This window comes from Caretta caretta, chromosome 10 (genome assembly GCF_965140235.1).
Source record: "Caretta caretta isolate rCarCar2 chromosome 10, rCarCar1.hap1, whole genome shotgun sequence".
Taxonomy (NCBI): Eukaryota; Metazoa; Chordata; order Testudines; family Cheloniidae; genus Caretta; species Caretta caretta.
This window is the reverse complement of record NC_134215.1, coordinates 76,823,764-76,841,616: the sequence shown is the minus strand read 5'-3', so window position 1 is coordinate 76,841,616 and position 17,853 is coordinate 76,823,764. Positions and strand designations below refer to the sequence as shown.

The 17,853-nt window shown below is 43.7% G+C and overlaps 1 protein-coding gene across 8 annotated transcripts in view; it reads right to left on the bottom strand.

The window, feature by feature from the left end:
* The window catches only part of MEF2A (myocyte enhancer factor 2A), a 161,104-nt gene that overhangs the window by 26,366 nt on the left and 116,885 nt on the right, over nt 1–17,853 (bottom strand). For 7 of the 8 annotated variants that reach the window (XM_048866040.2, XM_048866050.2, XM_048866043.2 and 4 more), the window contains 2 exons: nt 16,843–17,062; nt 6,258–6,317 (listed from right to left, as the gene is read on the bottom strand). In XM_048866040.2, coding sequence (XP_048721997.2) covers nt 6,258–6,317; nt 16,843–17,062 — 280 coding nt within the window. The remainder of the gene's footprint in view (nt 1–6,257; nt 6,318–16,842; nt 17,063–17,853) is intronic. The other variant, XM_048866046.2, reaches the window with a different exon arrangement.

Below are 17,853 nucleotides of genomic sequence, written 5' to 3'. Positions count from 1 at the left end.
AGAAAAAAAGCAACAGAATACCATCACATGTAATACATGCATTGATCTGTCTGTATCAAACAGACTCCTCTGATAAATGTTTTATGTGCTTGTTATAAATAGCACGTAAAGAGCGCAAAAGTGACATTAGTTAAAGATCCTGTATCAGAGCTGCAAAAGTATTTTAGAATAGGTATTGCGTATTTTTAATTTAGGCAAAAACATATTATTTTGTTGTTAAGAATTCAAAAAGCTGCTCTTTATATATATTACGATGTAACCCAAGAAAATCAAATTATAAGTAAGGAGTGAGAGGGGAGCTAAAAGCAATATTTAGCAGAAGATTAGGAGCCAGAAACAGATAATGATTACAGGATGATGTAACTGTCTGGCAGTTTGCCAGACTGAAGCTTTAGTAACCCTGTATGTTCCATTTATTATATTGTATCAGGAAAACTACATTGTTTCCTTCCCATCCACAACAGACCTTTTAAAAAATAAATTACTGTATTTGAACGGATGATGAGGTTAAAAAAATGAAAATGGGGGAAAAAAAGATGTAGAGCTACTATAATTTATTTCTGCTGGGGCGGTTTTATTAAATTTTCATTTATCTCAACTCAGACTACTATAGTACTTTCAAAATACTGCAAAAGTAACAGACCATTATTACCAATGCATGTTACCCTGCATGCTTTTTTGGACAGGAAACAGGTTTTAATTTTGAGGTACTTGCTGTACTAAGACTAAATTCTCAAAATTCCTATTCAACAACGGTGTACACCAATTCCTTCAGAAACTTAATACAGACTAATCTCATATATTGTCCTACAAGATCCAAGCATTGGGAAAGATTCATTTTGAAAAGTGAGGCTCATATTTCACTATATAAATCACATCAGCTGAAACAATGAACACACGTGGCTGGAAAGTACTCTGTGTTCTGATTACTACTCTAAACATAAATTATAGTCTTTGATGTCATTAATCTTTTACTGTGGTTTGGCTTCAGAGAAAGGGACTTGTTGTATATGGTTTGGAAAAGTTAATCATAGGCAATCCGCGAAACAATATAAGATTAAGAAAGAGAAAAGATAATTATGTACATATTTTTATACCTCAAACAAATATGACATATCATGGTCCATCACCAAAAATCTACATAAGTGTATTTTAAAAATATCCACATTAAATCAACTAACCAAAAATAGTGCTGTAGGAAAAAGATATTTCAATATTTTTATATAAGTAAAAAATATTCTGGGAGAAAAATTTGAGTATCAAAAACAAGAAAAATTACTAAAATCAGCACTTGTCAATGTCATCAGTGTGGCTATTTCAAATAAAGATAATTCCAGTAAGGTAGTGAAAGTAATTAAAACAGATACACACACCCACCCCACCACTTCTTAGCCTCTTGAAGAAAAACACTGCCGAGATGGCAGATTGAAACTGTAGTCATAGGAGCAGTACAAATTTCAGCTCTCATCACGAGGGAAATATCTACACGTGTATTTCACTGCTTTAAAGAAGTGTATGCTTTCCTTCATTTGTGGAATTGTGGTATTAGGACAGCTCAAAGTGGAAATAAATATACTTTGTATTGTCATTGACACTTAACCACTGGTGATTAGAGAAAGTATAGCTCTAATCATACCATTAAGACAAACCTCTGCCATTAGTGGAAATGTATGAGAAAATTGTTTAGAAAGGACTTGCACCTTTAAAGACAAAACTTTCAAAAATAATGATGGGATTTTCAGAATTGCCTAAGTAACTTAAGGAAATAAGTCCCATTGGCTTTGAAAGTCAAGGGGACTTGTGCTTCTTAGTAAAGCTGAACACTTAAATAAGAGACCTGATTTTCAAGAGTACTGACTACCCAGCAACTCCCATTTTTTAAAATCTTGGTGTTACAGCTGTATGCTAAGATGAGAGGCAGAACTTTCAGAACCATTTGATATTTAAATGGAACTTCTGGGAGAGACAAAAACCCATTATTCAGAAAGCTGCAACAAAATTAAAAAACACTTATTACTTTTATTTCTCTGAGTTAACAGCCGTGTTAGTCTGTATTCGCAAAAAGAAAAGGAGTACTTGTGGCACCTTAGAGACTAACCAATTTATTTGAGCATAAGCTTTCGTGAGCTACAACTCACTTCATCGGATGCATACTATGGAAAGTGTAGAAGATCTTTTTATATACATACAAAGCATGAAAAAATACCTCCTCCCACCCCACTCTCCTGCTGGTAATAGCTTATCTAAAGTGATCACCCTCCTTACAATGTGTATGATAAATCAAGTTGGGCCATTTCCAGCACAAATCCAGATTTTCTCACCCCGCCCCCCCACAAAAACCTACTCTCCTGCTGGTAATAGCTTATCTAAAGTGACCACTCTCCTTACAATGTGTATGATAATCAAGGTGGGCCATTTCCAGCACAAATCCAGACTCCAGCGAGAAACTGTTGAATTGGAATTCATTTGCAAATTGGATACAATTAACTTAGGCTTGAATAGAGACTGGGAGTGGTTAAGTCATTATGCAAGGTAACCTATTTCCCCTTGTTTTTTCCTACCCCCCCCCCCCGCCCAGACCTGTTAAACCCTGGATTTGTGCTGGAAATGGCCCACCTTGATTATCATACACATTGTAAGGAGAGTGGTCACTTTAGATAAGCTATTACCAGCAGGAGAGTGGGGTGGGAGGAGGTATTTTTTCATGCTTTGTGTGTATATAAAAAGATCTTCTACACTTTCCACAGTATGCATCCGATGAAGTGAGCTGTAGCTCACGAAAGCTTATGCTCAAATAAACTGGTTAGTCTCTAAGGTGCCACAAGTACTCCTTTTCTTTTTATTTTTCTGACAGCTTTCAAATCTGAATGCTATCAGCCTAAGAGTGAAGCAGAGAAACCCTTTCAAAACCTGGCTTTTCTCTACAGCAAATTTTAATGCTTTATTTGGCCTCAAGTATGGCTCCTAGTTTTCCATGTACTTCCTTCATTTTACTGACACACCACTATTAGATTTACATTGGAACCATATTAAACACAGGACAAGTGCTTGGTCATCTCAAACATCTGCCAGATTTGCACAGCAAATGTGAACTGCACCTCATTTTTCTTTTAATTTCTTTTAACCTTCACCATGGCATCTGGTGACATTTTGTTCTTTTCCCATCAGAAGAAAAGGCTTGCAGTTTCTAGCGATCACAAGCACTGGAATTGGGTCACCAACACATTTTACACTGTATGAATTAGTTTGCAGTTAATGTACACAGTCTGCTAACTGCCAACTGGAGATATATTTTGCAAAGAACAAACACAAGAGTTGTAGAATCATCATGTAGTTTCAACTGTCATTTGAGTGAAAAACTTCTGAGTAGTGGGGGGATATATTCTGGAAAGTAAAGATGATCACCACTATAATTTGTTACCATACACCAGCTCCTAAAATGTTTACTGTAGGATCAAATCAGAAAACACTAAGTTATTAAGAATGTTCATGAAGTTGATGTGGGTATATGCAATACTTTAACGTAGTATACTGCTTTTGCTTAAGGGCAATTTCTAATTCACATCTGTAGTATCTATAACACTGAAGAAGTGGTACCTATAATACGATATGGCTCTTAGTGTAGCATAGCTATGCTACACTGCTTTTTGCTGAGTGCATGAATGAAGCTCAGAAACTTGGGGCCTAATTTTGGAAAAAAGGACTGAATCTAGTCCTCATAACATAGGACTGTTTATAAGCAGGTCCTTTTCTTAATAAGCTGATCTCTGAAACACACAAGAAATCACCATCTGGGATCCCACCGTGTTTAATGATGACCTTGCTCTTCATTTACTCCCTAAATTAAAAGGTTTCTTTTATCAGAGAATTTCTTGTGCTTCTGTGTGAAGGAAACATTTGTTGCATGTGGCCCAAGGTGGAGGCAGAGTGGAGAGGCAAACCAGCACTTTTACCCTACTAATTTAAGCACTACTCATTTATAAACATCTTAAGCTCTGATTTTTATCTGGGAAGATTTTTCCCAGTTGCCAGATTATTATTTGGCCATTACTTATGTGAGTATCTCCAGTAGTTTCCCTGATTGATAACTCTTGCTATGTTCTCATTCTGAGGCTGACCAAGTATATTCCCAAATTGGTCCTCAGCCACCAAATCAAATCTTGAGACGAAAGAACCAGGGAGCCAGATGATTGGTATTTATGTTGCCTTCCTGGAATATGATAGAATGGAACCTGGATGTCTCCATGCCATTACTGCATAAATCTGAAGACTGTGTTATATTTTATGCAAGTAAGAAACTCTTAGGAATGTAGAACATCACTACAGTATTTGTTGTTAAATATTACTAATTTGGGGCACCCTGGTTTAAAGGAGCTCCATAGAATCATAAAAATGTAGGGCTGAAAGGGAACTCAAGAGGTCATCTAGTCTAGTCCATCCCACTGTGCTGATGCAGAATTAAGTATATCTAGACCATCCCTTATAGATATTTGTCTAATCTGTTCTTAAAACTCACCAATAACAGGGATTCCACAACCTCCTTAAGTAACGCATCTCTGTATTTTACTATCTTTATAGTTAGAAAGTTTTTCCTAATATCTAATCTAAATCTTTCTTGCTGCAAAGTTAAGCTGATTACTTCGTCTCACCCTCTGTGGATATGGCGAACATCCCTTTTATATTGCCATCCCTTTTATAACAGCCCTTAAAACATATTGAAGATTATTTCCCCCCTGGGTCTTTTTTCCCTCAAGATTAAACATGCCCAGCTTTTTTAAGTTTTCCTCATAGGGCAGGTTTTTAAAATTCCTAATAATTTTTGTTGTCCTCCTCCGGACTCTCACCCATTTGAGAGAGTCCACGTCTTAAACTGGTGCCCAAAACTGGACACAGTATTCCAGTGGAGGCCTCACCAGAACCAAGTACAGTGGAACAATTACCTCCCATGTCTTACATACAGCACTCCTGTTAATACATCCCAGAATGACACTTACCCTTTTTGCAACAGCATCACACTGTCGATTAATTCAATTTTTGATCCACTATTATCCCCACATTTTTTCCTGCTGTACCACTACCTCACCAGTTATTCCCTAGTTTTTATTTATGAAAGATAAAATACTTTGCATGTCTTTATAGAATATCATTGTAGGTTTCAGAGTAGCAGCCGCGTTAGTCTGTATTCGCAAAAAGAAAAGGAGTACTAGTGGCACCTTAGAGACTAACCAATTAATTTGAGCATAAGCTTTCGTGAGCTTATGCTCAAATAAATTGGTTAGTCTCTAAGGTGCCACTAGTACTCCTTTTTTTTTGCGAATAACATTGTAATTGATTTCAGACCAATTTTCTAATTTATTAAGATCATTTTGAATTCTAATCCTGTCCTTTCAACCCCTCCCAGCTTGGTGTTATCTGCAAATTTTACAGAAGTGTACTCTCTGCTCCTTCATCCAAGTCATTAATGAAAATATTAAACAGCACTGGAACTGACCACTGCGGTACCCCATTTGATATGTCCTCCCAGTTTGACAGCAAACCATTGATAACTACTCTGAGCATGTTTCTTCAACCATCATTTCCCCACCTTATAGTAATTTAATCTAGATCTAGTTTGCTTATGAGAATGTCACATGGGACTGTGTCAATAGCCATACAAAGTCAAGCTATAACCATATCTACTGCTTTCCCCCATCCAACCGGCCAGTTACTCTGTCAAAGAAGGAAATTTGGTGGGTTTAGCATGATTTATTTTTGACAAATCCATGTTGGCTACTATGGATCACCTTATTATCCTCTAGATGCTTACAAACTGTTTAATAATTTGTTCCAGTATCTTTCCAGGTACTGAAGCTCGGCTGATGGGCTCCTTAAGTTCCATGAGAATTTATGCTCAGCAAAATATTTATGGTTCCAGTGCAAGATCTTGAAGGGAAGGGGTGCGGGGGGGAGACACATTAAAGCAAAAGCAGCAAATACTACTGTGAAACTCATGGAAATACTAGTAATTACCTGGAATGGGAAAATAAAGGAAGTTAAACATGCAGTTCACAATACAGTAAAGTGAAAAATGCAATTTACAGGCTGAAAAGGCAAGTGTTTTTTTATATAGAGAGAGGAAAGACGACCGATCAAACCATCAGCTTACTTCTGTTCTGATGCAAAGACACTCATACTTTTTTTTTTTTAAACTAGTCCGAATCAGAAATCACTCATAAGTGAATGCACAAAGTTCAAATAAACCGTGGTACTCTACTTACCCACTGGACTGGTACCAGCTCCATTTGGCACTGAGAGATCTGCCGCACCCAAAATACCACCTAACAATTAACGAAATCAAAGATAAAGCTGATCAATTTTCATTAGTACATGTACTGTACTAATGTAATGTACTGTATCGTATTAAAACATTTCATAACCATAAGCAGCAACACAAGAGGAGATGGGAGAATTGGCTGCTTCGTGAGGAGGAAACTGGCTGCTGACCACCTCGGTTCGCAGAAAGTGCTCCACCCTGGGTCCCCTATCCATAGAGGTCAAGAACTGGCATGCTGTACTGGCAACAGGAGGTAAAGAGCAGATACTAATGGCTGAGGAGGAGCTGCCATTCACCGGAAGCTCACTGCCACTGCACCCGAGAAGAGGAGATCTATTGTGATGGTGGATGGGGACTCAGTTCTGAGGGAATACAGGCATCCATTTGCCAATCTGTCATGATGTCCCGTGAGGTGTGCTGCCTGGCTGGAGCCCTCCTCTGAGATGCCACAGAAAGTTGCAGATGCTCATGCATCCTTCTGATCACTACCCTATACTGCTCATCCATGTGGGCACTAATGATACTGCCAGGTCTGACCCTGAGCAGATCAGCTGTGACTATAGGGCTCTAGGAGTGAGGGAGAAGGAGTCGGGGTGCAGCGTGTGTTCTCGTCCATCCTCCCAGTTGAGGGTAAGGGCCCAGGCAGGGGGACATCCTGGAGATGAATGCACAGCTGTGCAGATGGCGTCTGCAAGAGGACTTTGGCTTCTTCAACCATGGGATGCTGTTCCAGGAAAAAGCTCTGCTAGGAAGAGATGGGGTCCACCTGACCAAGAAGGAGAAGAGCATCTTCGTGTATCGACTTGCCAACATAGCGAAAAGGGCTTTAAACTAGGTTCAATGGGGGCAAGTGACAAAAGTCCACAGGTAAGTATAAAAATAGGTGACCTTAACCGAGTTGGGGGAGGCATGGACAATTACAATAGGGTCAAAGGAGCAAGAAAAGGAAATCAGTGGGGGAAATCTGACCAACATTTTAGATGTCTGCGCACAAATGCAAGGAGTATGGGGAACAAACAGGAAGAACTGGAAGTGTTAGTACATAAGCTAAATTCTGATTTAACTAGCATCACAGAGACTTTGTGGGCTAAATTTCATGACTGGAATATTTGTATATAGAAGTATAGCTTGTTCAGAAAAGACAGGCGGGGGAAAAGGTAGGATGGGTTGCATTGTACATAAAGGATATATACAGTTGTTCTGAGGTCCAGAAGGAGGTGGGAGACAGACCAGTTGAGAGTCTCTGGGTAAAAATAAAATAATGTTAAAAATAGAGGTGATGTCATGGTGAGGGGTCTATTGTAGACCACCAAACCAGGAAGAGGAGATGGACTGGACATTTCTAAAACAATTAATAGAAATATCCAAAACACAGGATGTTGTAGTAATGGGGAACTTTAGCTACCCAGTCATCTGTTGAGAAAATACTACAGCAAAAGACAAAATTTCCAAAAAGGTTTTTGGAATGTACTGGGGACAAAAAAACCAAACAAACAGTTACTCACCTTCTCGTAACTGTTGTTCTTCGAGATGTGTTGTTCACATCCATTCCAATCAGGTGTGGGCGCGCTGTGTGCACGGTCATCAAAAAGTTTTCCCTTAGCAGCTCCCTTCGGGTCGGCTGTGAGCCCCCTGGAGTGGCACCATCATGGCGCTCAATATATGACCCTGCCAACCCGACCCCCCTTCAGTTCCTTCTTGCTGTCTGCTCCGACAGAGGGGAAGGAGGATGAGTATTGGAATGGACGTGAACAAGGTATCTCGAAGAACAACAGTTACCCGAAGGAGTAACCATTTTTTCTTCTTCAAGTACTTGTTCACATTGATTCCAATCAGGTGACTCCCAAGCTCTACCCCTCAAGTGGGGTCAGAGTTAAGGAATAGCTGATTGAAGCACCGCCCTGTCGAATGCTGCATCATCTCTGGAGTGTTGGGGGATAGCATAGTGAGAGGTAAACGTATGCACCGATGACCAAATTGCTGCCCTGCAGATCTCTGGTCTTAGGACCTGGGCCAGGAACACAGCTGAGGCTTGTGCCCTTGTGGAATGTGCCATGAGAGTTGGGGATGGGACGCTGGCTAATTCATAACATGTGCAGATGCAGGAAGTGATCCAGGAAGATATTCTTTGAGATGAGACCGGGAGTCCTTTCATCTGGTCTGCTACCGCCACGAACAGTTGGTTCGACTTCCTGAACAGTTTCATGTGCTCGATGTAGAATGTTAGTGCTCTCTGAACATCCAGTGAGTGCAGCCTCTGCTCTTGGGTAACTGGTGTGAGGCTTAGGATAGAAGACGGGTAGAAAAATGTCTTGACAAGTGTGGAATTGTGACACTACTTTGGGAAGGAAGGCTGGGTGAGGCCCAAGCTGCACCTTGTCCTTGTGAAAGACCGTGTAGCGTGGGCAAGAGGTCAGAGCGTTTAATTCGGACACCCGCCTGGCTTACGTGATGGCAACCAGGAAGGCTACCTTCCACGACAAATAGAGCAGGGAGCAAGTCACCAGTGGTTCAAAAGGGGGCCCCATGAGCCTGGAGAAGATGAGGTGAAGGTCCCATGAGGTAACGGGTTGTCTAATCTGTGGATATAGGTCTGCCAAGCCCTTGAGGAAATGTCCTATCATGGGGTTGGCGAAGACAGAGAGTCCAGACGCTCCCAGGTGGAAGGCTGAGATAGCAGCAAGATGCACCTTGACGGATGCCGCAGCTAGACCCTGCAGTTTGAGACGCAGAAGGTAGTCCAGGATGAGTGTTATAGACGCCTAGAGTGGAGGTGTGTGTTGCTGGGCACACCAGCAAGTGAATCTCTTCCACTTGGCTAGATAAGTAGCCCTGGTGGATGGTTTCCTGCTGCCGAGTAGAACCTCCCTTACCAGCTTCAAGAATAAGAGCTCCATGGGGTTTAACCATAAAGCTTCCAAGCTGTAAGGTGGAGGGCTGGGTGGTGGAGGTGGCCGTGGTCCTGCGTGATCAGAGGGGGGCAGAGTGGTAACACAACTGGGGTGTCCACTGACAGCTCCAGAGGCGTGGTATACCAGTGTTGATGGGCCAGGCTGGGGCCAGTAGAGTCACCTCCGCTTTGTCTCTGTGGATCTTGAGCAGCACCTTGTGTATGAGTGGGACCTGTGAGAAGGCGTACATGAGGCGGTCTCCCAGGGTAGCAGAAACGCATCCGTAGTTGAACCCAGGCTGTGTTTCTGGAAGAAGTAGAACACTGGGCACTTCCTGTTGCTCCAGGTGGCGAATCCTGGGGAAATCCCTACTTTTGGAAAATTGGATGAAGAACACCTGGATGGACGGACCATTCGTGGTTGCAGAACGACCCGCTAGCTCGTTCTGTGCTCCTTGGAGATAGGACGCCTCCAGGTGAACGGAGTGGGCTATGCAGAACACCCCTACTTGGAGGGTTTCTCGACATGGGGGGAGGAACAGGCTCCACCCTGTTTGTTGATGTAGAACATAGCAGTGGTGTTGTCCATCATCACTGCCATGCTTTGGCCTTGCAGGCAGGACTGGAAAGTTTGGCATGCCAGTCGCACTGCTCTGAGCTCCCTGATATTGTTATGAAGGGAAAGCTCATCCTGCGACCACAGGCCCTGTGTTCAGAGATCTCCTAGATGTGCCCCCTAACCCAGACCTGATGCGTCCGTTAGTTGGGACAAGTAGGGCGGTGAGCTGTTGAAGGGGACACCCTCGCATACCATCTGAGGGTTGAGCCACAAATGTAGGGGCTCGAGTATGTGTCGTGGCACCCCGTAACTACCGAGTCCAGCCTGTCACGCCCTGGGCGGTATATCTGGGTGAGCCACACTTGAAGGGGTCTGAGCTTCGTTCTGGCATGCCCTACCCCATGTCCAAGGAGACTCAGACATCTCTTTGCGGTAGTGGTCGAATACCACCTGAGGCTTTGAATTATGTCTGGAAACGGATCTCTGGCAGGAACGCCCTAGACAGGCCAGTCCTTGCCTACAGACAGCCCCGCAACCTGAAGCAAATACTCACCAACAACCACATACCACACAACAGAACCACTAACCCAGGAACTTATCCTTGCAACAAAGCCTGTTGCCAATTGTGCCCACATATCTATTCAGGGGACACCATCACAGGGCCTAATAACATCAGCCACACTATCAGAGGCTCGTTCACCTGCACATCCACCAATGTGATATATGCCATCATGTGCCAGCAATGCCCCTCTGCCATGTACATTGGTCAAACTGGACAGTCTCTACGTAAAAGAATAAATGGACACAAATCAGATGTCAAGAATTATAACATTCATAAACCAGTCGGAGAACACTTCAATCTCTCTGGTCACGCAATCACAGACATGAAGGTCGCTATCTTAAAACAAAAAAACTTCAAATCCAGACTCCAGCGAGAAACTGCTGAATTGGAATTCATTTGCAAATTGGATACTATTAATTTAGGCTTAAATAGAGACTGGGAGTGGCTAAGTCATTATGCAAGGTAGCCTGTTTCCTCTTGTTTTTTCCTACCCCCCCCCCCCAGATGTTCTGGTTTAACTTGGATTTAAACTTGGAGAGTGGTCAGTTTAGATGAGCTATTACCAGCAGGAGAGTGAGTTTGTGTGTGTATGGGGGTGGAGGGGATGTGAGAAAACCTTGATCTATGCAGGAAATAGCCCGACTTGATTATGTAAAGAGTTGTCACTTTGGATGGGCTAGCACCAGCAGGAGAGTGAATTTGTGTGGGGGGGTGGAGGGTGAGAAAACCTGGATTTGTGCTGGAAATGGCCCACCTGTTGATCATTTTAGATAAGCTATTACCAGCAGGACAGTGGGGTGGGAGGAGGTATTGTTTCATATTCTCTGTGTGTATATAAAGTCTGCTGCAGTTTCCACGGTAAACATCTGATGAAGTGAGCTGTAGCTCACGAAAGCTCATGCTCAAATAAATTGGTTAGTCTCTAAGGTGCCACAAGTACTCCTTTTCTTTTTGCGAATACAGACTAACACGGCTGTTCCTCTGAAACTTGCCTGTACCGAATCCAGCACCGCTCCAATTAATTCTATTCATTTGGTCGGTGATAAGGTTGACTTAATCACATTGAGGAAGAGTCCCAATCTCTCGAACGTGGATCTGACCAATCATACATGAGACTCTACCTGCTCCCTGGTATGGCCCCTGAGCAGCCAGTTGCCCAGGTATGGGTAAACCTGCACCTGCCTCCTCTGGAGGAAGGCTGCTATGACTGACATGCACTTGGTGAATACTTGGGGGGCTGTAGACAGACCAAATGGGAGGACCGTGAACAGATAGTGTTTGTGGTTGACCACAAACTGGAGAAAACATATGTGCGCAGGCCAAATGGCTGTGTGAAAGTTCGCATCTTTCATGTTCAGGGCGGTGTACCAGTCTCCCAGATCCAGGGAAGGCATAGTAGTGCTCAGGGAGACCATGCGGAACTTCACCTTCACCATGAACTTGTTGAGGCCTTGCAGATCTAGGATGGGTCGGAGACCACCTTTGCCTTGGGGATTAGGAAATAGCGGGAGTAGAATCCCTTGCCCCTTAGCTCCTGAGGAACCTCCTCTGCTGCTCCCATGGCGAGGATTGCCTGCACCTCCTGGATAAGGAGTTGCTTGTGAGAAGGGTCCCTGAAAAGGGACGGGAAAGGGGGGTGGGAGGCAGGGAAGGGGCAGAATTGGAGAGAATATTCCACTTCTACCGTGTGAAGGACCCAGTGGTCTGATGTTATTTGGGACCACGCACGGTAGAAGTGGGACAGACCATTCAGAAAGCACAGGTAAGAATCCAGTGGATAGGCAAGTGTGCCATCCTCAGATGTCCCTTCAAAAGGCCTGCTTAGATCCAGATGGAGGTTTGGACTGGCCTTGGCCTTGCCTTGAGGGGGGGGTTGGAAGGCTTGCATCCACCGTTCCTGCCCCTTCGCCTATAGAAATCTTACCTCAGCTGAGGAGGATATGGATGCTATTGTTCCAGTTGGGGCTTGAAGTGCTTGCTTTGGGTTGCCGGCGTGTGCATTCCCAATGAGTTCATTATTGCCCTGGAATCTTTCCAACTATGCAGTTTGGAGTCTGTCTGTTCGGAGAACAGCCCCGCACCCTCAAAGAGGACGTCCTGTAGGGTTTGTTGTAACTCCAGGGGTAGTCCGGACACCTGAAGCCATGATGACCTCCTCATGGCTATGCCTGAGGAGAGGGTATGGGCGGCCAAGTCCGCAGAGTCTAGGGATGCCTGCAGCGAGGTTTGTGCCATTGCTTTCCCTTCCTCGACAATAGCGGAGGACTCAGACCTAGAGTCTGGATGGATTAGCTCTTTGAACTTCAACATGGAGGCCCATGAGTTGAAGTTGTACCTGCTGAGGATAGTTTGCTGGTTAGCTATCCTCAGCTGGAGGACCCTGATGGCATAGACCTTTCTACCCAAAAAGGTCCATCCTTTTTGCCTCCTTAGATTTGGGGGCTGGCCCTTGCTGTCCCTGATGCTCTTTCTCGTTGACCGCTGAGACTACTAGACATCATGGCTGCAGGTGCAAAAACAGATATTCATAGCCCTTGGAAGGGACGAAGTATTTTCGTTCCACACCCCTGGCGGTTGGTGGAATTGAGGCTGCTGTCTGCCACAGATTCCTGATGTTGGTCTGAACTGTCTTGATCAATGGCAGAGCTACCCGTGATGGACCTTTGGGAGTAAGAATGTCCACCATGGGGTCCTCAGCCTGATCACCTCCTCCGCTTGCATTCCCATGTTGCAGGCAATCCGCCTCAGAAGGTCCTGATGTGTCCTATGGTCAATTTGGCGGAGGGCCCGAAGCTGAGGCTCCTGCCACTGCCTCGTCAGGGGATGAGGATGGGGTGGCCGGAGGAGGTAATGGTTCCTCCTGTACCTCCGGCTCCCTGACCTCCTCTTGGACAATGTCTGCCTCTGTGGTGGCCATAGCCGAGGCGGCTGTAGCCTGAGCCTGTGGCTGGTCCTATGCTGGAGTAGCCTTGACAGCGGCCTGAGGCCGACGGGGTGGCTGGGACTGGGTGGCCTCGGATCTCTAGCAGAGTGGGGTGGTCGGTGTGCTGAGACAACCGACCGTGAAGCCCTTGAAAGGGAGCCCTGGGCCTGATGATAAGTCCTGCGAGTCCAAAAGGGCCATTGTGCAGGAGCCTGCTAGGTTGGCTGCGCCTCCCTATGCCGCCTGTGAGACCTATGCTGATTGTACCTGGAGTAGTATGAGTCACCAGAGTCCGAGGAAGTGGACCCTGAACGTGATGACCAAAGTGGAGCCGAGCCCATGAGCCGGGAGACCGGTACCCGGTCGACCTCGTAGAAGACTGGTGCCCGGAGTCTGGTGTTGTAGATCGGTAGGTATCCAGTGCCGGCGATCGAGGACATGATGTCAGTGCCGTATATTGGTGCCGACTTGGTGCCAGTGATTGGTGCTGGTTGTCTCTTGGTGCCCCGGATAGGTGCCAGTCCACCCTCGGTGCCAGAGAGGGGGAGCATCTTGTCAGTGCCAGAGATACTCTGACTGAGCATGGTGCCGGGGAGTGGTGCCATGGCGATAGCAACTGCAAGCAGTGCCGCGGATGGTGTTGAGCTGGGAACTGTGAGCACCGCATCATGGTCGGTTTATCTCTAGACAGTACCGGACTTATCGGTACTGGAGGTTTGTCTCTCAGAGCTTCGGGCTGTGAAGCTGTCATTTCAATAAGGTCTCTGCCAGCTTCAAAAGTGTCCAGGGTGGAGGGTGGCTTAAACTCCTCCACCTGGCACTGCCCTTGTGTCGAGTCACTGTGTGCCAGACTCAACGGTCCCTTCTGGGAAGCCGAAGTCAATGGCACAGGCTCGTGTTGTTTAGGTGTCGATTCCGTTCTAAGGTACGCCTGTGCATCCTGACGGTCCCGTGGCTTTCCTAGCCTGTGAGCGCTCTCTTTCAGCCTTCTTATGGCACTTATGCGGCACTGGCGAGGTTGAGGAGTGCCGGGGCGCTGTCCCTGGCTTCGGTGACAAGGAGTGCCAGTGCCGAGGGTCTCTTATACTAGAGTCCTTCCTCAGCACCGTGTCGTGCACCAATGTCGGAGCGCGACATTCTGTTGCGCTCAGTCCCAGGTCCTGGTGGTCTGCAGCCGGCTGTGGGCAGATAGCGGATTCCATTAAAGAAACAGAAATCACTTTCCTTCTTGTTTCTTGGCCGAAAAGCCCTGCAGATTTTGCACCTTTCTGTTTGGTGCTCTTCCCCCAGACACTTTAAGCAGGAGTTGTGGGGATCACTGATGGGCATAGACTTATTGCAAGCACTGCAGGGCTTAAAGCCTTAGGCTAACAGCATGCCCCTCAGGGGAGATGGGGTTAGGGACTGGGGAGAGACCCTGCTCCCAACCTACTATCTACTCTAAATCAACTATAACACTAACTTGAATGACTAACAGAAGAAGGCTAAGGGAGTACTTACTGAGCGAGTGAGCATTGTTCCAATGGCCATCACGGACAGTAAGAAGGAACTGAAGAGGGGTCGGGTCAGCAGGGTTATATATTGAGCACCACGAAGGCGCCACTCCAGGGGGCTCCACAGCTGACCTGACAGGAGCTGCTAAGGGAAAAAACTTTCCAATGACCGTGCATGCAGTGTGCGCACACCTGATTGGACTCGACATAAACAAGCACTTGAAGAAGAATTTTTGTTCCAGAAAGTAGAGGAAATAACCAGGAGGACAACCATTTTAGACTTGATTCTGACCAAGAGATAGGAATTGGTAGCAAATCTGAAGGTGAAAGGCAATTTGGGTGACAGTGATCATGAAAAAATTTAGCATGATATGAAATAATATATTTCATGATTCTAAGGAAGGGAAGGAGTGAGAGCAGCAGAATAAGGACAATGGACTTCAAAAAAGCAGACTTTAAAAAACTCAGAGAATTGGCAGGCAAGGTCCCATGGGAAGAAAATCTAAGGGAAAAAGGAGTTCAGGAGAGCTGGCAGTTCCTCAGCGAGACAATAATTACAGGCACAACTGCCAAACTATTCTGATGGAAAGGAAAGATGGGGAAAATAGTAAAAGGTCAATATGGCTATAACATCAGCTTTTTAATGACCTGAAAATCAAAAAGAAATCTTATAAATATGGAAATATGGACAAATTGCTAAGGACTACAAAAGAACACCACAAGCACGGGACAAAATTTTTAAGCACCTGGAGGATAATAGGATTATAAGGAATAGTCAGCATGGATTTGTCAAGAACAAATCATGCCAGACCAACTTAATTTCCATTTGTGATAACATTACTCATGTAGTGGATAAGGGGGAAGCAGTAGACGTGATGTACCTTGATTTTTGTAAGGCTTTTGACACAATCCCGCATGCCATTCTCATAAGCAAACTAGGGAAATATGGTCTAGATGAAATTACTATAAGGTATCTGAACAACTGGTTGAAATACTATACTCAAACAGAAGTTATCAATGATTTGCTGTCAAATTGGGAGGGCATATCAAGTGGGATCCCACAGGGGTCCGTCCTGGATCTGATACTATTCAGTATTTTCATTGATGACGTGGATAATGGAGCAGAGAATATGCTTATAAAATTGGCAGATGACACCAGTCTGGGAAGGGTTGCAAGCACTGTGGAGGACATGTTTAAAAATCAAGATGATCTTGACAAACTGGAGAATTGGCCTGAATTCAACAGGACGAAATCCAATAAACGCAAGTGCAAAGTACTTCACTTAGGAAGGAAAGATAAAGTGCACAACTACAAAATGGGGAATAATTGTCTAGGTGGTAGTACTGTTTAAAAGGATCTGGAGGTTATAGTGGACCACAAACTGAATGAGAGTAGTTCATGAGATTCAGCTACAAAAAAGTCTAAAATTATTTTGGGGTGCATTAACAGTATATGAGCAACAAGAGGTAATTGTCCCTCTCTACTTGGCACTGCTAGGCACCACAATTTAGGAAAGATATGGACAAAGTGGAAAGAGTCCAGAGGAGAGCAACAAAAATGATAAAAGCTTTAGAAAACCTGATTTATGAGGAAAAGTTAAAAAAACTGGGCATATTTAGTCTTGAGAAAAGAAGACCGAGGGGGGACCTAAAAACAGTCTTCCAATACATTAAGGGCTGTTATAAAGAGGACAGTGATCAGTTGTTGTCCATGTCCACTGAAGGTAGGACAAGAAGTCACGGGTTTAATCTGCAGCAAGGGTGATTTAGATTGGGCATTAGGAAAACCTTTCTAACTCTAAGGGCAGTTAAGATCTGGAATAGGCTTCTAAGGGAGGTCATGGAGTCCCCATCATTGGAAGCTTTTACAAACAAGTTGGACAAACACCTGTCAGGGATAGTCTACATTTACTTGGTCCTACCACAGTACAGGGGGCTGGATTTGATGACTTCTTGAGGTCCTTCCAGTCCTACATTTCTATGATTTTATCCACGTAAGAAATCACAACTACAGCATACAGTTTTGCTAGTTTTTCATAATGTAAGCTTTATGGGAATTAAAGGGGAAAAAAAGAGGAAATGTAGCACTACTGAAGTCTTACCTGCATTGCCAGTACTTGGCGGTCTCTGAGGGGCTCCAGGTGATACATTTCGATGTAATGTGGCCTGAGGTGGGGAGAGCATGGTCGTGTCTGTTAATGATGAACTGGCTGCCAGTGACGGGGATACAAGGGAACTCCCTGGGTTACTGTAGGTTAAAGTATTGGGATTGGACACTGGAACCGTAACAGACATTGAAAAATTCTGGGGAGGCAAGCCAGGCTGAAAACAAAAACAAGAACATATTAATATTGCACAGTAATGTTTGTCAAGGCTATAATATTGAGATAAAGTCAGATTAATTATGTTAGTTTAGTAATTTTGTATCACTCTAAAAATGCACAATTATAAAACATCCACTCTGAAGAGAATGGTATTGTGAACTACAGTACTTAAAGATACATTTCAGAAAGGTCATTTATCAATGTCAGGTATATTGATAGCTACAGTTTGTAAACATTAGACTGGAGATATTTTATTGATATTCATTCATTAACTTTAATCAGAAGTATGCCATTACTTAACATTTGATTCCTGATACCTGAAAGCCAGTTGATAAGCTAAACATTTTAATAATCAATGAATTTGTTGCATCTTCAAAATGTAAGAATACATAAACATGCACATTATAAAACAAAACTGAGTCAGTCATGAGACAAAAGAGAGAAGTTAGTAATGGTATCTTTTTTCTGACAGTCTTGACATTGAAATTAAAGCATTATTGTTGTTATCTATCTATAAAAATTCACAAATACTTTTTACAGTCTAGAAAATTCTATTTACCTGAATACTAATGAATTTCTGTAAATTAAGAGTGCTAATTATTTGAATATAGAAATTTTGATTGAATCTTTATTTCTTAGTTACATACATTCTCAATATGAAAACATTTAATACCCAATAAGCTTTAGCAAATACAAGGATGATAACCGAATTTTTCCAAATCATAATTTTATATCATTTTTAAAGGAATGTAATCCTGTAAAAAAAATCTGCTGTGTCTCTAATGTATA